Source organism: Zeugodacus cucurbitae, chromosome 5 (genome assembly GCF_028554725.1).
Source record: "Zeugodacus cucurbitae isolate PBARC_wt_2022May chromosome 5, idZeuCucr1.2, whole genome shotgun sequence".
In the NCBI taxonomy this organism is placed as follows: Eukaryota; Metazoa; Arthropoda; class Insecta; order Diptera; family Tephritidae; genus Zeugodacus; species Zeugodacus cucurbitae.
Genome location: NC_071670.1, coordinates 72,467,227 through 72,489,687, shown reverse-complemented (window position 1 = coordinate 72,489,687; position 22,461 = coordinate 72,467,227). Strand labels below are relative to the sequence as shown.

Sequence of the window (22,461 nt, the reverse complement as noted above, 5' to 3'; positions counted from 1 at the left end):
GTGTCAGTTTCTCATTTATTATAAAAGCCGCGGCATTTAATGATGCAGCGAAGGACTTTTGCTATATTTGGAAGTAACTGAAAACTATATTCTAGATGTTGTAATTGTACAAAATTTAAAAACTTTAAATCGTAATAGACTTAGACGGGCAAGTCATTAATTTTTACGAAATTCAAACTATGAACTTTTTAGAAGTTTTTATTGGTAATGGTGCTTTTCTAATGTAGCAGTAGCTTCTTCATGCTCCTAATTTAATTTATGATATTTTTAATGGATCAATATATACATTCATATACATCCCTTTAACGATGACGTTAAACCATTAACTGTGACTCCATAAAACGCAGCCATTAAAGCGCTCATTATTAGCGATCATTAGCGATATTAATCCAATGTAAGGAAACCGACAGCTGCGGTTGGTGTTTATGATGGTGATTAGGGTGGCAGATACTCTCACGATTGACGAACAGTCGCGGCCAAAGTCACCGCACCGCTTATCTTCATCTTGGCATTAAAGCAAATAATTAATGAGCATTGGAGACCATTAAGCTAACAACTAGTGAAGAGCAATCAACAACCGTTGGCAAAGCAATTCACTGGACTTTGTACACATTTAGTTTACTCAATTTTATCATCGCAAATCAAGAAGTTATTTTTATTACAGTTAGGTTAATTCTTTTATAATTACCTTCTTACTTACTACCACACAATACCTTAAAGTAGAATGCCGTATTCATTACTACTTTTTTTATATTGTTCGGTAATTTTATCGCACCGAACTAGCTTTTAACTTGTCTCGCTGATTAAGATTACCTACCTTTATTGATTTATATTGGCACACCTTAGGGATTGTTGTTGGAATGTGTAAACTCCTATAAGCGTGCTGGGAAATGTTTAATAATTTTCTTAAAATGTATGTGGGTATAAAGTAATTTACTGCTTTCGAACGCGTTTTGCCGTGCAAAGCAATTTAATTAAAAATAAAATTTGATTTATGTAGCCATAAAGCTGGATTATCGTCATACAAACAGATGACAAATTGAAAATAAATGAGTTTGCACCTTAGACCCAAATTGGAATGTATAACTGCTTGCAAACGCAATATATTGCGTGGCATTCGCATTGTATTTGTTACGGAAAAGGGTTGAGAATGAGCATTAATATTATTTAACTTTGTATTATATTAAACATAGACCAAAATTCTTTTTAATTTAAATTTTCTAAACTCATACAAATTGGGTGATTGCAAAGAAATAAAAAGACATCAACACTCATTCAAATCAAAAGCCCGCATTGCAGTAGATCTCATGCTTGGTGCAATCCTAGGGCTTCAATGACTAATTTCATTGATTTTTGTTTATACAGTGCTCTTCACATTTTTATGCAGTTAATGCCCGAGAAACTTTGATACTGTTGCCACTTTATAGTGTAATGGGTGAAAGCTCTCTTAATAGTTTAACTGGTCATGACCGGACTTTCATTGTACGAGCAATGATGTTGGTGGTAGAGTTTACAGTTGACATATTTTAACATTCAGCCTTATACTAAATGAGATCTCACCTGGAATTATATTTTCAAATCTCATGATATAAAGTAAACATTTACGAATCGCTCTTTTATTATTGTATTTCACTTGACTTAACACATATATATGCTTGATATAATAACATTTTCAATTCAATTTTCATTGATGTCTGCTTTTCCTCTTCGGGAGGTATTAAGATTCTCAGAGCAAAATGCTAAATCTTATCCGCAAACACCCAATTACCAGTGCGACCTAATCCTTTATTAAAGACCTGTCGGTAACTGCAAATTCCTGAATTCTGAAATGAACAAATGAAACAATTAGTGAACAATCTTAATTGAAGAATCACACCTGAACTTACTTGTCTTCCCATGGGGCACACCTCGTTGTGTGAATCTCTGCCTTAGTGCTTGGTCGCCATATCTCTATGGTAGTCTGACCCAAACAGATGTGAATTTAAACTGTTTTCTGCAATTAATTCAGAGTCTCTTTATTGCTTATTAGGTGAATAATAGCTGATCAGAGAAGTAGTTGGCCTCCAATAGAGATTGTTCAGCTCGGTTGTCTGGCTGTAAAAAAAAAAACGAAAATATATTAGTTACGAAAGCAAAATAGCTTTTCTTTACAGTAATCCATATTTACATATTTTCAGATTAGTAGGTTAGGTAAGGTTGGTCTGGTAGGCCTGCAGGCCACGCATAGACCAGTTATGGTCCTTTGCGATACCAGAATGGAGTACCTTTACGTGTTCCCTGAGTAGTAGTCTTCGTTCAGGATGCCTGTGCCTGTCGTGAATTTCAATAGTTTATGAGGCTTCACTGACGATATCTCCTCTAACTTATCGTACTGTGGGGCCCCTAAGTACCTAAAACGCTACCTCGCTAACGCAGGACAAACGCACAAGAGATGCTCCACTGTTTCCTTTCAGATAATTCGTTGGATAAATTTCTTGATTACAATTCGTAGGGTTGTTCCCTCTTTACCGTCGGGTCGTATAAGTAACATTTGCCTGCTGGAATGAGTGTGTGCTTGGCAACTTTTCAATTATTCTTTGCATATCCTGTGTTGGTCGATCAGTGAGTTTGTCATTTGCGACTGCAGGCTAAAATATGAGAACGCATTTCATAGAGAGTGGAAAAAGTTTAAGAATCTAAAGAAATCAAATAGTCCATTTCGGATATTTTCCTCGAATAAGAGGAATAAGAAGTTCTCTTTTTTTTTAGTTTATTTGAACCTTGGGGTCGTTTAACTATTTCACTGAATTTTTGATGTGCTGAGAAAGAGGAAATATATTTATATATTTGTTGTTTTGCAGTACGGTTCCACTCATTAAAATCACTTTCATGCGAAGAGCACATTGTAATAGGTGATTCTGTTGCAGCCGACATGTTGCTGTATTCATCAACTCTATTGAGGCTTCACCAGTGAAAGTATGTGCCTGCATTTCCTCTATCGCTCTTGCTCCCATTTCGAACATGCTGCTTGCTTTGGGTCAAGGTTACTGCGTCCACGCAGCGTGAATTTATGTTGGTAAGCTAACATATACACCGCTGAGTCTATTTCAAAGCGCTGCTACTGGCACCTAAATTTCGAAACATTTTTAACGCTTAGCTATACCACAAGCGCGGTTGACATTGATCACAAGTGATGGCATTTTACGGCGTTCCCATTTGCTGATGTTGATGTGAGTTGGCAGCAGGCCTTCACTTCTTTTCAAAGCCTTCGTGATTCTTTCTGCACTACTCGCTATAGTCTTCATACTAACACATTTGCTTGAGACTCTTAAATTGCTTTTAATGTTACATTAATCACAATTTTGTGACAACTTCGCTTGTCGTCCTACCGTCCTCTTCCTCTTTCGTAGGATGTCCTTGTCAAGCAAGCGCTACACCAGAGTTTAATATCGCGTAAATAATAATGTTTATACTTTCCAGCTGCAACGGCAGTGGTCTCTTCCATATTGCTTAAGTTGTGGCAGTTTCACTTAGAAGAAACGTATCTTTATTTTGGGGGGTAAATTGAATCTCATATCGAAATGAAAATATCTTAGATGCTTTATTGCTTTAATACTATTTTCATGGCAACAGTTATTCGTATATTTAATACCAACAAGTTTTACGAATTGCTTTGTCATTACCGCCAGCAGCTGGATAGAAAAGTATGAAAAAACTGGCCAGATGCTGTTCTATTTTTTTCTCCACAACTCACTTTGTGTAGCTGATGACTTTTGAAAACGAAATAAAAGAGAGTTATGATTCCGTATACATAGTTTTAGTACGCTTTACGTAAATTTCCTCGACCACAGTTTACATGAAACATCGAGATGTGAACGCTCTCATAAAGAATTTACCAATCATTTTCCAACACTTTACACTTTGTTTAAATTGATAAACCTGAGAAATTCCAACCTCACTTTCCTGCTCACATACACACAAACAAGCACTTTTCATTTACTCTGGAGATCTGACGACTGACGTTTCTTGCCTCTTGGCTGACATTTAGCTGTCATCGTTGCGTTGTTCGCTCGTCTTGCTTTGTGAGTAGCCAAGTTAGTTTGCTTGCAAGGTCGCCGTTGGCCGCAGGATAAATGGACAAAGTGTGGACTGATGAAACTTGGTGAAGAGAGGGAGAGAGAAGAATGAGGGTTGAGGTGGAATTTTGCTGCGTTGTTGTGTGTCAAAGTGAAAGTTTTCACATCTGCACAGCAACAACAATTACCTGTTAGCTTGCAATATTTTACCATTTCACCGAGGTTTAGAGTTTTTATTTGTATTTATTTTATGCTGCTGGTACTGTTGTTTTGTCATTACCGTTATTTTCATTTTTACAGTTGTGCGCTGTTTACAATGGAAATTGCGCAAGGCTGAATACAATTACAGTTTGACATTGGTCTGTGACCAGTGGAGACTTCTTCGAATTGCAAATAAAATAAAACTTTCGCAATTCTCCTTTAATTAAATGCAAATAGAAATTCATGCGGAGAAGGGCGCATTCTTTATTAGATAGTGTGGAGTCTAAGGGGCTTTGACAATAATATATATTCATATAAGATATTTAGGGATTGAGCGGTAACACCTAAGAAGAAAAGAACATTTCTAACTTGGAAAAAATTATTTTCATCAAACCTTAACTCTTTCAATTTTTCTATTCTGGGTTCACAACAAGACACAAATCACAATCACTATGGGATCTCAATCGAGCATTTATCAAAATGCTCGAGACCCCTATTAGCAAGGCTGAAGCAAATTAGTTTAGCAAATTAATTCGTAATAAAACATAAGAACAAAATTACTAAACTGCTTACTTGATAATTAAAAAAAGCGATCTAGACTAGTATTGAATTAATATATTAACACGAGGGATCTTAGTTATTATTGATCGCAAGTTCCAGAACTATTTTCATTCTCAGTTAATATTGGATGTATTATTACTTGCGATTTATGGAGCGCCCACTGTACTTAAATATTGTCAATTCGTGACGAAACCTTATGGAAATTGGTTTCATTTTCATCGAAAGCGAATGGCCTTGACGAGTACCTTGTTGTTGTATTTCGTAATGCGGATGATCTGGGGAAATTGGGCCTCAATCAAATGCAGCTAAACGGATATTTGCACTGCATTGCATTTGCTTTATATTATGCCAACGAAATTCGAAATTAAACATGACCAGCGGTTGGGGCAACAACAAGAAATAACAGAAAAATGCAGGCACCAAATTTAATTTAATGCGAGCCGCATTGAAAAACAATTATGATTACTCTTGCTAAGAAAGGTGGAAAAATGTCTTTTACATTTGGAAAATTAACAAACAAATTTAAAATGATGCCCCTTAATGAGCTCGTTTATGCAAACGAAAATTTTACAGGTCTCAGCCAACGGAGGCTCATCAGCTAATCTGCCAATGTTTTATACATATTTAGAATAGCTGAGTGCACAGCTCTAAGCTTCGCTTTCTGTGCATGAATCGCTTGTGGTCGCGGTGGAACTTCGCATTTCCAATGTAATTCTTTGTCTGTTGCTGTCTGAGTCAGCGAAATGAAATTGGCTTCGATTGCAATCACTGCAACTTTAGAATTTATTTCAACGAAATACTGCATCCAACTTTGTATAAGTATGTGTGAGCGTCCATTTGTGTGTAAGCCTCTAGGACGTTTTACTTTTGAAACTAAAGTAAATGCTTTTCGCTAAACTGATAACGCCTGATTGCATCTTGAAGCCGTTTCCATTAAAGTCAAGGAAATGTGCTTTGCTACCGTCTGATGAAACTAAGAAATTCTAAATCGAATTTCGAACAATGCAGCGACAAGTGCTGCCATCGAGATGAAAAGTTGTAAGCGCTCTGTGAGTTTTGCATTGGTATTGAAAAGTTGTTACGCGCCTTGATTTCTTGGTAGGAGGAGACGGATGCAGTATTTTTCAGTCATTTCTTATATAATTATTTTTAATTAGAAAAATGTGCGAAGTTAATGAAAGCATTCTGAGAAAGTCGGATCCAAAATCTGAATAAAGCGTTGTATTCTCTGAATCAATAAATAGGTTCCACAAGTTCTCAGTAACCTCTTTGACAAGCGACTAATTGTATGGAAGTATTATTTAAAATTTCTTCCTCATGTGGGATTTAACGATTCGATTTTTATCTCATATGTTTTATCTGCATTAAAGGAACAATTTAGAGCGCAGGGCATCGCTATACACATGAGGTCAGAACGGTAAATAACGTTCAACCTTACCTCTCAACTCTCTCTAGAGAACGCGTAAATTGCGAAATGGCGGATATCCGGCGCTGCTGACTCACACTCACAGCCTTTAAAAAATACTCATATGCGAATGTGTGTATGTACAATTAAAAATCTAAATTTTTTTACCGAATTCCAAATGACCGTGAGCCCTTACTTATTCCACATGAGGGCCCATAAAAGTGAGAGTGTATAAATTAGTTGTATTTATTTGAGCTGGAAAAAGCGGCTGAAATCATGGATTCAGCCAAAAAGGAAATACTCGCTAAAAGGTGTCATGGCAGCACATACATTTGTTGTTGTTATGCTTTCGTATTGCAACAAGGTTATCCTCCCAACAGAGTTATTTGACCTCCGGCGCTTAAAAAGTCCGATTAAAAAGTCAGTGCAATGCAAATGAAATATTCAACGCGCTCAAATACTCATACAAGTATATAAAGAGAAATGCAAATGCCGCAGAAAAAATGCATATTCCATGAAAAAATAGCCAATTACTGGTGGAGCAGTATGAGCCGTCGAGGATGGTACGATTATTCTCAATTTATCATAAGGCCCAAACTGTCGCTTTTGATATGAACTTATGAAAATATTTGGAAGATTATTAGGCTATCAAGCGTATTAAATGATGTGGACAAACAACGAGTAGAAATTCTTCATTTAGCAAATAGTAAAAGCTATATTTTGTTTCTCAGTTTATTAGGCAGAATTAATTTTAATCAGTTCAATTTCCAATTTTTTCAAAAAAAAAAAAAACAGGAGTGTTAATTAATGCAATATAACACCTTCCCGATGGTATTTCTCGGCGAAAAAAAAGTCATAATTTTAAAAAATAATCAATTGCGAAAACAGCCTCCAACCGAAGTCTGCCAAACCGCATTTCCAATTTCCTTAGCAAATGTACAAGGCCACATGAGTGGGTTTTTAGTGAATGCCAAATAATATGCTTCGGCACTAACAAAAGAAAAAAATCTAAATGGTCCCATTTGGATTCAAAAGTAAACGTTTAGGAAATTGGAAGGCTTCACAATAAATAAATAGCGCACATCACACATATCAGAGAAAAGGCGAAAGCCAAATCCCTTGGTCACATTCGCAGCAGGAGCTTGCGGCTAGGCTAATATATTCCACTGGCGTGCCCGACAAATGCAATTTCCACGCAAGACAACCTCACTGACAACCAACATGATTTAATTCACTGTGCTGAAGACCATTCACGGGCGCCCTAGTGAGATTGGGCCGCCCACAGTTTGCTTTCCGTTATTCGCCGCAAAAAGTTTGCACGTGAAATATTACAATGGAAGCATTTGAGCTGGAAGAAATGCTGATGCCAAAAAATAAATTAACAAATCTGGCAAGAAGCTGTGCGAGAGGCGACCGCAACATATCGCAATTTCAATTTGAATAACTTCGGGTTCAACCGCATTTGTTTTGGAGCAGCAGCGAACAGCAATGACGGAGCACTGTCTTTCAATACCAACTCGTACAGACGCCGGGAGAAAAAGTAAAGAGAATGTAGCACATCCTTGACGACTTGTGTACGTATTTCCTACTCAGCTTAGAGAGCTTACCAAAGATGCACTCGCAAATTAACGAACTTGCAACTAACAACTTACAACTACAACAAATTCTATCATCACTACTTTCCACCGATTTGAGTCGCTTAGATGCGATTGGCGCGGCACATATTCGCCATAATTCGCTTTTTCGATTTGCCACCAAAACCAAAATTGTAAATCTTCCTACTAAATCTGACACAGCGCCGGTGCGTGCTACTGTGAACGCTTTTAGTGGCATCGTAAATCTCGAGTTAGTGAAGTGAAGTTTTACTTAAGGCAACACCTAGAAGCTGCAAAGCAACCAAAAGCTTTCAGAGCGCCACCACAACGCCAACTTCAGTGCAGACAGGGCCTTTGGCTGAGTTGTAGGACTCACATGAATCAATCAGGAAGTGTTCTTAAGATTAAAATCGATATTTCGTGGTTTCAGTTTCCTAACTTCGCTTCTTTTGCTTATGCTGAACCATAATAGATTTGTTTGGCCATACAAACAAATAATATTGTTAAAGGCGATTTTATATTTGAATCATGTTTGTCAGCTGCTCCCGTTATTACTTTTGAGTGAAATTAAGATTTTCGGTGCAGAGGTTTTCCTTCTTACTGTTATATTCAATGGGGCACATATAGACCATTAAATACAATTTTTATGAATTCTCTTGCACAATTTCCACGTTACACTTTTCTCGCCAATTTGATACCAAATCAGTATAGAATCCAAAAATTGCAACAAAAACTTTAATAGCTGCTCATAATGATGACACAGTAATAACAATGACAATCAATGCTCGTGGAAAAGAAGCAAACAGTTTGGATAACAGAAAGAGAGAGGGAGAAAAACGACAAATGAGTAAACTGATGACTCTGTAACGAACGAATTAAAAAGCCATTAAAATAATTCCACCAAATTACATCGATGAAATTATTCGCGGCGTGTTAAACTCGTTTGTTGGTCCATTGGCGGTTACTGTTCGGGCTCTGCTTACTTTTGTCATGCTTGCCACCGATGGATTTTTATTTGCATTTTATTGTTTTTACACTTTGAATTTAGAAGTGATTAACTTAATTTGGTGTTAATTGAATCAATTAGTTAATTTAAGTATATTGTTCACTAAATTGTGTAAAAGCTCACCTGTAAGCCATGGTATGTCCAGGAGCCGAATTTCATTTGACAACGCTGATCGTCGAATGGAAACCACATGATGTCAATTTTGCAGGTGGACTTAAATATTCCAGGCGGCACAACAGACACGAGCCGTTATTCCAAACCACAATATTGGTGGCGCAGGTGCCGTCGAAACCCTCATCGTGCCTGTGAAAAAGAAGATAAAATTTAAATTAAAGAGTTGAAATTAAACTAAATTAAACAAGGTTACACTTAAGCTGGTATAAGTAATGATGGTGCAGTGTTGCATTGTTTGCCGCGGTGAAATACAATTTCCTAAGTACATGAGTTGCCAGAAGTAATCAAAATGCATTTGGCGCAACCGCCAAATTATAAACGGAATGCAAAACGGCAAATTGCTTCAGCGAACATATAGAAAACCGTTACGTGTTGAAGCAAATGGTGAAAGAGAGAAGAGTTGGTTAGAGGGGCTGCTAGTTCCAGTTACTCTTAGACATTAATTTCGATTTCAGTAAAACATATTATTTGCTTCGCTGTAGGTGTGACGAAGGCACTAATGGATGATGAATGATGCAGCGCCAAGAGAGAAAGGCTTCAAGCAAAAGAGAGCTTGGTCGAGAAATAAGTGGTCATAGTTTGTAGTGCTTGTAATTATAAGCTTTCTTTCGCAATAAATATGTTTCGTGATTAAATAGGTGCCACCCCATATAAGTGGTAAAGAATCAACTGCCTGTGCAATTGGCGGACGAAAATGGAATGGGAAGCAAATCTGTGTCGATGTTAGAATTAAATATGAGCAAAACAAATATTACATTCCAAACCTTTAACACACACACACAATGTTTTCTGCATCAGTGGGCAAACCATTATCGGGAACAGCAAAAAGAGGTTTCCAATTTCCGCAAAAAGCATTTTGGCAAAACAAACGAAAATTGAGGCTTACAAGCATGGTGAACAAATAGCCAGCGTCTAAGAACAATAGACCAAAGAGACAAATTACAAGAAGGCAGTGCTGCAAGCTGAGTGATGGAAAGCGCTTCATCATGACTTATGATTTAGAAATTATATTAAATGGAACCGACACATCGAAGATGGCCAGGAAGGCAAATGATATTTCTAAAATGTCACAAAGGAGCGGTGGTATTACCCATTGTGCTCAATTGGTGTTTTCCGAAAACAAAACGAAATCTGTGATTTGAGGAATGGACTGCATATACACCTACTCATAGCTTATAGCCACATGTGCCACATTTCGTTTCGGTTTTGTGCAATTTACCCATAAATCTTGATGGGTAATTGTGAAAATATGAAAAGAAACGGAATTTGATAATGATGATAATTCGTAGCGCTGTTGTTGTTTTCGTGAGAATATGTAAATGCGATGCGTTTTGTGAGCTGCTCGAGACACTTACATTAATCGTTCACCATTAGACACGCAATTATTGTCACTCATACGCACCGCCATACTACTCTGCCACTCACTGCATATGAAAGTGTGAGTAAAGTATTGAGTTACAGCAAAGTAATTGCATTTCCATTAGAAAATTGCATAAAGAGGGCCTTATTATGCGATGGTGATGTGTCGCTGTTGATTGTTGAAGGATTAAGGAGGACTGCTGGAGAAGGATGACAGAGATTAGTTTTCTCTTTCCTTTATGATGTGTGGGTGACACAAATAGACGCTCATCATCAAATTACGCTAAAAGCCGTTTACCCGATTACCCGTTAGAGTGAATTGCAGATTTTCAGTTTTCTCCTTTCTGAGCCACTTTTTGGTTTAACACTTTCACTTCATTGCTTTGGATTTGAGTTGTCATTCTCTGTTAGAGCCAACATCTGAAAATCTCATGAGGCGAAAAGGGAAGTGATGAGTTGGAAACAAACATCAAATGTCTTCGTCTTCATCTTCGTTGGATGGGGCTATTGCAATTAATTTTTTTATTACTTAAACTTAAAATACCATTCCTTTATAAATATAAATAAAACATATTTTTCATAGGATCAAATCATGTTGGATTTATGAGTTTCACCCTACTGAAGGAACACAATTATTCAAATTTCAACAGAGAGTTTTGGTGCCCAAGTCGGCAGTCTCTAGCTTAATGAGAAAGCAATGACCATTGCTTCTAGCAAATACAAATATTTAAAGACATGACTATAGTCACTCGAGCACAATGTGTGTTTATTTGCTGTCTGTCCACAAGTTTGGCAATAAAAGCTGTTGACATTATTCCCTGGGCAGACGATTTGCCGACGCTGAAGATTAATGCGTCTCTAATCGAGTTGTCTGATGCGCTGGCATGTTCTAGATTTAAATAAAATTTGTATTCCAACCAGCAATCGCACGACTAATCGATACTCTCTACACCCTTCGCTTCAGCAGAATTTGCTTATTTGATTTTCTTGTGTTTTATTTACGCAATGTTTCGTTATTTATTTGACTTCTTGGGCTTTCATTTAATTTCATTTCCTTAGCTTCGTATTTATGTGTTTGTTTATGCATGTTTCAATTTCCCAACTTACCAATTTGAGCCAAATATTTGTTATTAGCAATTGATTCTTCTCGTCCTGCAAAGAGAAAATACGCAAATAAAATACCAGTTAGTATATCAGCAGTTATCGATGGTTTTTGGAAATATAAATAGTGAGATTAATATAGTTTGCCAGCTTAGGCTTAACATTTTAGAAATATTAGTAATTAAAGTTACAACACTTGACCATTGAGTGGATAAGTAGTGTAATACGAAATCTCAGTTTATTGTCATATTCTCATATTTTGAACAATTTTGACAGTGCGGAGACGAATTAACGTATCAGCTTGAGGTGGTAATCTTAAGTGATTCCTTAAGCAAGTTAAAAATGACATTTTGAGTACTTATTCATCGACTTATATTCTCCTCCGTAGAGGGTTTAAATAAAGTATACATATATTCTATAAATAACCGCATGTCTTGTCCTCACATCTATTGCTCTGAGTGCGCATTCGTAATCCGAGAAAACCATTTATGGTAATCTCCCTCATAATTGGAGCTTAGTAATCAGTTGTTCAGGTGTTGCCATGTGCCGTGCATTAAATGCGCTTAATACCCAGAGGGGTGGCCATGTCCACTTCTAGTCATACAAACACCTGTTTTGGCGCATAAATTGATATGAGCTGGCTTTAAAGGTAAATGGAGGCGTTTTGCATAATTAATTAATTATTGCGTGTGTAATGAAATCGTTTCATTATAATTCAGAATGGGCGGCTAAACGTAAATATTGTTAATGCTATTAGTGCATAAACCTATTTCAATATAACAAATCACGTTCACCTACATGCAATCTGAATAATATAACATTTTCACATATATATTTACTCTTAAAATTAATCCCCTTTCTGATTTCCAGTTTTTCGCCTTCTAAAAACGAATGTATGTACATGTGTTGTTTTTGTTGTGTTGACATTTATTTGAAAACAAATTAAATTTTACACCGAACAATGAAAACAATCAAAGGAAAATAAACATTTGCAAATAGTTGTGGCGGCGATTTGACGAGCGAATTTTCCTTTGACAACTGTCAAATTCAAATCTCCTGCATATGAAAACTAACGGTAAAACAAAATTTTTTAATTGGTGGCGAATAGTTACCACAAAACAGCTGCACAATTACTCAGGAAATGAAAAAAAAATTTGCTGTTTTGATGACCAGCGCGCTTTAATTTCAAATACAAAAGTTTAACGAAGCTTGTTGCGGCTGCGTTCTGCGCATTCGAATTCGTATATACAATATGGCAACCCTCGGACTTTGTGTCTAATTAGGGTTGCCACAATGATTTTCGCAAATATACGGAAAAATTGCGTCCAAAATTGTTAGCGCTTTTTGATTTGACGACCGCTGAGCTAACCGCTGTTGTTGTTATTGTGCAAGCCTTGCAACATTGCATTGCACACGTCAAAGTTCGCCGAATAACTGTGGTTGCAAAAATCGTTTGCGCCGACAAAACTCGCTGCTGCAATTTCGAAAATTGCCGCTTGTTGACGCGCTGTTACATAAATAAATACCAATAACAACAAGAGGCTCGTTAGCTTTCGTGTTAACAGTGTTTTAGCATGGCTCTAAGGTCAAAAATGCTGTGGGAGTTCGCTTACTGCGGCTAGAGCCATTTAACCCTACTAAATTCACTAAATTTTTCTATTTTTTTTGCTTTCACAAATTTGACATTCACAATTGTTGAATTCAATTATTCAACTAGTAGTCAACCTGTGTTTTGTTGGAGTTTACACTTGCTTTCCCTAGCAATTTTAGGTTCATTGTTGTTGTCGGTGATCAAGAAAATGGTTAAATGCAATTATTTAATTGAATAAATCTAATTCTGAGAAAAAAGTTAAGTCATGTAAAAACGCTTTAGTCCACGTATTAAAAGAAGCAATTCGTACATTTTAAACGAGATGAACAAGATACAAATATGCCAAAAATCATAGAGAGTGGAAGTCTCATGCAAGCGAAGAATCCTTGCAGATTTTTCTTTTGTGTATGTCCACAGCATTTTGAACAAAAAATGAAATTGCTTACAACATGCTCGAGCTGTCTTCATCCTCTGACTACTCAAACAAACCAATCAGAGTAAAGTGGAGAAATTCCTTTGTCAGTACATTAAGAATAATTTGTGATTATGTGACTCTGTTTTTGCGCTTCTTGCAACTTGAGTTTGTTTAGGATTGGGTTCCTTTACCGTTGTTGTTTAAATTTAACATGGTTTGTTGTGACCAAAAATAATAATTTACTCAGCTTGGGAGTATTCTTTAGCACAGTAACTACAGGAAATTACAGCGTCATTCTGTTTTCCTTTTCCCTGTTTTTGTTTCTCAGTTATCGAATAGCAATTAGCCGAAAGGGTTTAAACATGTTTTTTGGATACTATTCTTGCATATTAAGTTTCACTGCCCTTGTTTCTTCTTTATTTTTCTCCGTATAACGCAATTATGAGATTTTGGCTTGACCTTTTTTCTCTTGCTTTAGAGCTTCCATTATTATAGTTGTTGTTGTAGCGCAAAACTGGCCGGAAGTTGCATGACAAGTTTTTCAACACTTTTTCATTTGAATTTCACCGTCGACTTGCTTATTATATTTGTTATGCAACTCAACTCATTAGAGACGCTTCCCTGCATAAAGCAAGAAACCGAGAAACGACAACAAAGCAGCGCGTATTAAATGCCAGAAAAAGGGAGAAAATTGTAAAAAGTAGCTTTTGATTTGGTTTCGAGCGCCAGTCACCACAATTCAAATAAGATTTTTGTTTAGCAAAGAAATTACTGCAGACAAAACTCAGCGCGTCGACTGCCAAGTGCGAGATCTCCGACCCAACTTTCGTAAAATTTATTTGCCAAAGTGGAATGAAAACGGCAAAAAACACACACGCATACATACACATATAATTTAGATACGCGTTCATTTTTTATCCCGCTTCATTTCCCCCATCTTTGTTTTTTGGTCACGAGGCAAACCTACTCGCGGTCACACTTCGTTGTTGCAGCCCTATTCCATTAAAATGGCTTACTTTGCTTGGGCGCTAGCGAAAACATAACGAAGAACCGCAACTTAACCACCATCATCGACAATAGAACAAACGATCGCTTAGATGGAAGTACCGGTTGTTCCAACCGGGCGTATGCGTAACCTCAGCCAGCGGTGCGTTTTGCCAGTAATCTGAAAACTCTATCGCATATCCCACGGCTGTCCGTTTGTTTGTTTATTTCTTTATTCCCACTTTTTAAAGCGAATCGTTGAGTTGGGAAAATGGCAGCTCGCGTGAATGCCGATGAAAAGGTGCGTATGAGTAAAAGAGTACATGTGTTTTCATAGAGATAACCCACACACAAATAGATTTCCATAGGCAGGTTAGCACACGCATGACCCTTTGATTGCATTTGCGCGTTCGCGTCCACTCTCATGTATAATAGATTGGCTTTGCCACTATGCGTGTTGGGCCATTTCCGTTACGCTTGCCGTTGTGGTTGAGGAAGTGCGGGTTGATGGAGCACCACCGGAGCTGCAGAGCCGTATGCCGCTTGGCTGTGGTTATGGTTTACAGTTACTTTGTTGTGATTTTACAGTATTCATTTCTGTTTGTATTGCCATTGGCGTTGGCGTTGGCGTTGGCGTCACTTTGGAACCTGTTATCGTTAGCACTGCAGAGCTAACGCCATCAAAAGCAACAAAGCGGTTGCAATGCGACTGAGCCGCTAAATTGTTCGCTGCCACTCGTTGAAACTCCTTCAAAGCGGAGCCCATATTTCCTATATAGTTGCATTGGTTGTATGAGGTTGCTTTCATTGATATCAATTTACATTTAAAGCGGTGCTGAGTGCGCTGCTATTTTCCCACACCGCTTTAAATACCGTCTGAGATTAGGTTAAATGCTATATTTAAGTTCGTAATCTTAATTCAATGGATTAAATAGGTGTGTTTTTTATACAAATGAATCTACTCAGCTTTGTTGCTTTTCTAAAAAATTTGGGAAGCTAGCAAACAGGAAACTTCCACTGCTCTCCGGTTTGAATTTTCAGCTTTGGCACCTCTAAAGCAGCAAATATAGCCACAACCTTTTTTCCTTTGTTGAACACCAATTCGTGTGTTTTCCTTTACACAGTTAACATATTAAGCCTGCATTCAAGCATGAATAAACTCGTGAGTTCCCATAAATAAAAACGGACACACTCAAATACAGATCTGTATGTGGAATTCTTTTATGTAAATACCCAAAATGGCAGCTAGAAAGATCCAAAGTGTGAATTTGGTTCGGGCATTGTACTCACTAATACAATGACAAACAGAAAGGGAGCTTTTAAAGCACAAAAATATAAAACTATGCAAAAAGGAAACCCTTGTGTGTGGACCCCTTTGATAAATGGCTTTGCTGATGCAGAGCTTGTGAGGTGAGAAGAGAGGGGTGTTGCACTGTAGCATTATTCCCACTTGTCTGGTCAGCTGGCAGATAGAACAATGAAACGAAAGCATTTGGATAGAAAAAAAGTATTTCTGTTGCTGATCATTCTCTTGCGCCTATGAAATCATTTAAAACTGAAACCGGAGAAAAGAAAGTCAAAAACAAACCGAATTGAATAAACCAAGACCAAGTGACAAACCCACTATTGAATGCCGACTCATTTTGGGAAAATTTTCATAAACGTTTAATTGAAAAAACACAGGACAACACGCAGAGTTTCATATTCATGTGCAAATGTGCAAATTTTGTGCTTTCATCAGCTATACATACCTTGACCACTAAGGGTAATGCGATACTCAGTTGGACATGTTTGTACAGAAAAATGATTAGGTAAGACCTAGCATGTGTGTGTGTTGGTGTTATTGTGTTTACGTAAGCACGTAACAAGCAGACGAATTTGTTCCGTTGGCAGCTGTTGACATATTATGTGTCAAAATCAAAACGGTTATGTCATATCGTGGCCTTACAGTTATTATGTTGCGCTGCCGGTCTTTTGTCTCGATTTTGTAAGACCACATTTATACACGTGATCGTTACAAGCCAGAGCAAATCTGATGTTCTTGAATTTTTCATTGATCTATTACCAGTATATCCACCTATATACTTAGGTACACACACTTAATTATAGAAAAGAATCACAGCGAGAGTACAAATATCTCGATAATGACCGTTCTTGACATCATGATGCTACCTATCATAGATTCATTTTCCATCGTTCCATTTGGCTCCAGCACATCTTTGTTCTAATATTATTGCGTATGAATGCCCGAACTTAGTAGCTCATGTGACCTCCTTTGCCATAACTCACAACTTCCGAAAGCCGGTAGCATGTTCCTAATCGCCGTCGCATGTTGCCGCAGCAAATTAGCTTTCAGCAGCCCAACTTTGCCTCATTGTGTTGCACGCATATTCACAAAATACTTTTATATCCACACTTATATATACCTATATATATGGTGTGTGTGTACTCATTGACTCTTTCATTTATTGACAGTCGTCTACATGCACTTAGCGGCATTTGTATGCCTGTCACGTGCCGCTTCTTAGAAGAGAAGAACACTGTGTGAATGGCAAGAGGAAATCAGTGACTTGGTAATATTTTCATTCATTTCATTTTTAGGCATTTTCTTCAACTCTCTTTGCACATGCTTTTAGCATTTACTTAAGCTTTCATTCAATCTGATATATTTTGACTGCAGTCTACGTGCCTTGTGAATACTTCAGACGCATCTTTATTAGTGTGTTACTTTTCAGCATTATATCCATTATGTTCTTCATTTGCATTTATCAGGTGTATAAGAAATGTAATGTATCAAAATTGGACGTCTACGAGAAATTTTTAATGTGGATAAAATGTTTTTAATAAGCATAAATATTAGAATTTTATGCGTGAGTGTATTTTACAAGTTTTAATATTTTTCCTTAAAAAAATAATGTTTACTTCACGGCATTTTAGTTTCTAACCTGTTTTTGGTTGCGAATACAAAAGACAGTTGTCTAGCTTTCCGAGATAAAATAGTCCCAACAAATCATTTGTAAACCACAACTTTAAAAACGTAAACAAATGCTGAGTTAGCAACTGTTCGCTTTTTGGGACACATCCTTTCCCTCCTTTCGGTTTACAATACAGTTAAGTGGATTCTCATGTAACAAGTTGACATATTTGTACAATTTAAATTGTCAAGTGAATTTTTGATGAGCTCCAAAAAGGCCTAACCACGATTACAAATGAGAAAAATCGTTATGCGTGACAGCCTTTTCAATTCTTGGATCCTTTCTCAGTCCCACATTAGCCGTGGAAATACACAGAATCCAAAGGAAAGAAATAAATATAATTCTTCGAGTTTAGACTCGGATAGTCATCAAATTGAGAAAGTGAAGTCGAAACGACTCATTCGCTACGCATGTTTTCAATTCTTTTTATTTTTAATAGATTAAGTGTGGGTTTTATGTGAAACACACGCATTTCAATAATTTACGCTAAGTATTTCGAAACAAATCTGGTTTTTGGTAATAAAAATTAGATGAAATCCGAATGCTGGGAAATGTCTGCAGTAAATATCCATACGCGAATTGTTTTCGCACGTGACGATGTCGCTCGACAACGAATATACAAACACATATGCATATGTTATACTAATTTTTAGTTTGTCGGCCTTACCGAGAGGAATATGGGCAGAGAGCGGAGCAAATGAGAAATGTAACCAGACTATATCATTTGAATATATTTTATTATTTTAAGCTTCCTCTTCCTTTGAAGATAATTTAGCTTTGTCCATATTCTTGCAGTCATCATACATATTATGTGAAATAAGTATTTGTAGGCGGTGGAATAATTTTCAGGTGACGATAAACGGAAGCATGTCGCTAAACGCAGACAAATGCGAAATATTCCTCTCTGTTATTGTCTCATTTCATATAAGTATGTGGTTGAGTTAATTTACGGAGAAAAGACATTGATAATTAGCTTAACTACATTTTTTTACAAATAAATGCAATTTGTTTAATTATCCTTTTGTATTTTTATAAATGAGCCTTTATAAATTAATAAATGCTCTCCCACAAAGTATATGTATCGGAATATCATGAGTCCGAATATTTATGGAAGGTAGTGTATACATTAAACCACGTTATACACTGCCACTAACTCAGAAGCCTCTCTATAACATATGACACATATGCGACGTCAGTGATGCCATAAATAGCCCACTGGAGAAAGAAATAGAAATTGCTATTTGGTCACACACACACACATATGTACAACTATGTCGAAGTATAGGCTCTTGGTTATATCGAAAAGTATCACGTAATTTTCTGTAACATAAAACAAAAATCACTAACATTTGGCCACTTCAATTACTAATAACATCACCGAACGTCTGTATAGTATTACTAAGCTTGTCAGCGATAGACTCCAATAAGTCGTTACAAAATGTTACTCATACGTCATGCTGGGCACCCGTGAACACATTTGTTCTTGAATGGAGCACGTAGAAAATTGATACATCATCGCCATGCAGTGTTGAAATGAAAATAAAAACTCACGCGAAGACATAAGGCTCTGTAGAATGTGAAAAATTGTGATGCCTCCTCTGTGTGAATTAGAAATAATGAAACAAATTTGATTGTTTTCCTTCATCACAAAGTCTTCTTTCCAATTTGTAGTTTTTGCGTTCAGATTGCAGAGTACAATTTTCTGCCTCTAACTTTAATTACTGTAAATCCATGATTTCTGGTCCTAACTTAAAATGTATTGCTTAATTCACACGTAGTCCCCCGGCAGTTGAGAAAGTTTGATTATTTATTGGCTAGTGGAGTTTGAAAAACGAACAATGTTGCAGTATTTATGTATTTACCAGTTAAAATTTGACTGTCTCTATGTACCCCTAAGGCAATAATGGAGGAATGAATTTAAATATTTGGAATTTAACTTTGGTTTTCTGACTGAAGAAGCAGCATCCAACCTTTCTGTCCAACACATAAATAGTTCTGTATCGTAATGCATAATTAAATGAGAAAATTATGAAGTCCAAAGCAGCGCTGCTGTGCAGCTTTAATCGCGCTGATCCCTGTGAAAATTTGATTATTAATTTTCATTAACATCGATACCAAGAAGAGTAATATAACTTCCGATGATCTCATGAATATTCATGAAAGCGAAATTTTAGATAAATGAATAAAGTCACCGCTACTGGATTGCCGTGGACAAACTATGATGACTGAGTTTATTAAATTTTCAGCTGTGCGCGGATCAGATTGATGAATTTAACAAAGGAAAAGTATCCATGGCAATACCAGGTACATATTTTGAGAGCTGAGACAATAGATGTTGAGGTGAATGTAATTTCAAAATGGATATAATAGAAGGCGATGCAAAAAAAGTTTCTACAACAACTATAAAAGCTAATTAAAAAAGAAAGAACGTAACCGCGGAGAATCTTAAAATTTGGCCGCTTTGGTGATTAGCGAGAGAAGACAAATTTTGGTTTGTTAGCTAAGCAATAGCGGGAGACCGTGAAGTTTGAGGAAAACGGTTCTACATAATTCAATGAAAAATGAAAAGAGATAAAAACGAACGCCATAAAATTAATAGAAATGCAAAAGAAACAGTGTGAAAAGCAAATAACAAAAGAAAAGGTAGTTTACCATTATGTGCACCCAGACGACGATAAACTACATTACTAAATCGCTAATCTGTTGGAAATTACTTTTATTTCGAAATTAGCTAGAGAAACGTAGGTGCGGGCTTATTTCAGGTATTTAAGACGACAAGGACATGCGGTTTGTAGCGACAGTTGTGGGGGAATTGCTACAAGAAAAGCTTATCTGGATTTGTATGTGTCTCATATGCTTACACATTGGGAACATAGAGTGTGCCTTTCTTGAATGAAATCATAAATATTGCAGTATAAGCCCTTTGAGCCTCGAGATGCTGTCTATTATCTAGCGACAGTCTACTCATTTATAGTGAGCAAAGTGAAGGGATAATACAGCGGCACTAATGCCTTTTAGAATGTTAAGTTGGCTGTGTTGGTGGACTCGTCGAGGCATCGAAGTGGCATTGCCTTCTAATTATTCACGCAGTAGTCGCGACAGCCACTCAAACCCGAGTGATAATTAAATGACAAATCTCAGTGAAGAAATATATTCGCATTTGGATATGAGCGTATGTACATATGTGTAAGGGCGGCTACAATGGGTCACAAAGCCCCAAAGCAAGAAAAGCGCGCAAATGAATGAGAAGCCAGAGCGGAAGATAAACGCGTCAAACGTAGCTTAACAATGGGCGCTGTAGCTTACTTTGCCTAATGAAAGCATTCAGATTCACTGCTGTGACTGCTCGCTACCTTGGCGAATGTTTGTTTAGCTTTGCTTTGTAGTTCGCAGATTATTCCGCGAACTTTGTTTTGCATCTGCGTGGGAAAATTAGCCAAGGGCACGTTTCCGTTTCGTTTTTCATCTACAGAGCTCATAAAAGTCTATATATTTCCAAATGCCTCACATTATCTTCATTTTGTTGTGTTTTATTTATCTAGAGCGTGTTTTTCTACTTTATTTAATTTACAATTTTAACAATCTCATTCTGAAAAATTTGCTTTTGTGTGCTTTTAATTAGCATTTTTATTAGGGAGTAGAGTTGGTAGTGCTGTGCGAAGGAATTGAGTGCTGAATGAGCGTCGGTGTAGAAGCGACTGCTTGATGAAGAAAGGTCGTTGATAGTGTGTTGGAAAGTCAAGGCGACGCTACTGTTTGTGATCGAAATTAAAAAAGTTCACAAACATCTCAAATTTACTTAAACTGATCCAATAGATACATAAATTATGGTTGATGCACTGGTTTGCATTTTTGGCAAACTTAGAAATATCTTTAACTTTTTTATATTATTGGTAAACAAATTAAATATTCGTTTCTTAGTAGTAGTAGTAGTATTGTTCAGGATTTTATTTTTTCACTTTATTATAACACCCACTAATTAGATTCGTCTCATAAAGCGTTTACATACCGCGAAGACATATATGGGTCGCACTAACACAGAGTACTTGTGTATATTTTTAGGCTAATTGAAGGTTAAACAATCTCCTTTGTGCGCTACGCCCGCGTAATTGGCTTTATTTGCTAATTTAATGCTTTCAGTGTAGCATACCTCAGGGCGTATTAAAATGTAAATTGCACATCCAGCGATTAATGTGTGTGGCATGTGATAGGGGTAACACCTACTTATTCACGAAAAGAAAACGAAAAAGAGCGAAAGACAAACAAAACTCACCACATCGATGATTTGCATTAGCGTCAGCCCGAAGCTCAGCTGCAGTGGATCGGATTCGTTTACGACGGGTCGCTCCAGACTGTTGTAGTTGTCGAGCAGGGCGTGTAGAAGGCGTTTCTCATGCGGGCCAGCTGTGCAAACTGCAAAACAAAAAAGAGTGAAGAGTGAGTGAAAACCAAAATTAAATTCTAAAATAAATGCTGGAAAAGAAGAAAAAAGTAAAGTGTCTTCAATGTAACGGTTAAAAAGTTACACTCCACGCACAGACACTGATTTGAACAAGCGTTTGCTCGGTTTTGGTTGTGTTAAGTGTTTGATTTGAGTGCCGCCCGCATTTATCATTTGCCAAAGGGAAACAAACCGGAAGCCTCACTTCAATACCCGCCCCACCACCGCCATGGCGAATACGTGATTTTGAAAATTAAAGCGGAAAATCATCAATAAAAGTGGTTGAGGCAAGCGAAAGGTTGAGGAAGGAAGGAACGAATGACAACAGCATGAAAGGTGGAAACATCAAAATGTGATCAGCAACTCACAATGCGATGGGCGTGTACCCTTGAGGCTCACTGAGGTAAGGAGCTGTTTGAAGGAAGCTATCACAGGTTGTATTGACTTTACGCACATTTGTTGTGATTTAGTTTTTGTGGTGTCTGACACGCCTCATTCTCTGTGGTTTGCAGTACTATTCCTTCAGCGATTTGTTGGTCATTTGTAGAGTTTTTTTACAGTTTTGCGACAACACACCGCAAATTATCGTGGAGTGAAT

General features: G+C 37.1%; 1 protein-coding gene across 1 annotated transcript in view; it reads right to left on the bottom strand.

Moving 5' to 3' along the window:
• Nucleotides 1–1,713: 1,713 nt before the first annotated feature.
• The window catches only part of LOC128922097 (neuronal acetylcholine receptor subunit alpha-7-like), a 46,094-nt gene continuing 25,346 nt past the window's right edge, over nt 1,714–22,461 (bottom strand). The window contains exons 3-7 of the mRNA XM_054231592.1: nt 21,696–21,835; nt 11,464–11,508; nt 8,947–9,126; nt 1,887–2,094; nt 1,714–1,823 (exon numbers count right to left, since the gene is read on the bottom strand). Of these exons, the coding sequence (XP_054087567.1) occupies nt 9,118–9,126; nt 11,464–11,508; nt 21,696–21,835 (194 nt within the window). The 3' untranslated portion in view covers nt 1,714–1,823; nt 1,887–2,094; nt 8,947–9,117. The remainder of the gene's footprint in view (nt 1,824–1,886; nt 2,095–8,946; nt 9,127–11,463; nt 11,509–21,695; nt 21,836–22,461) is intronic.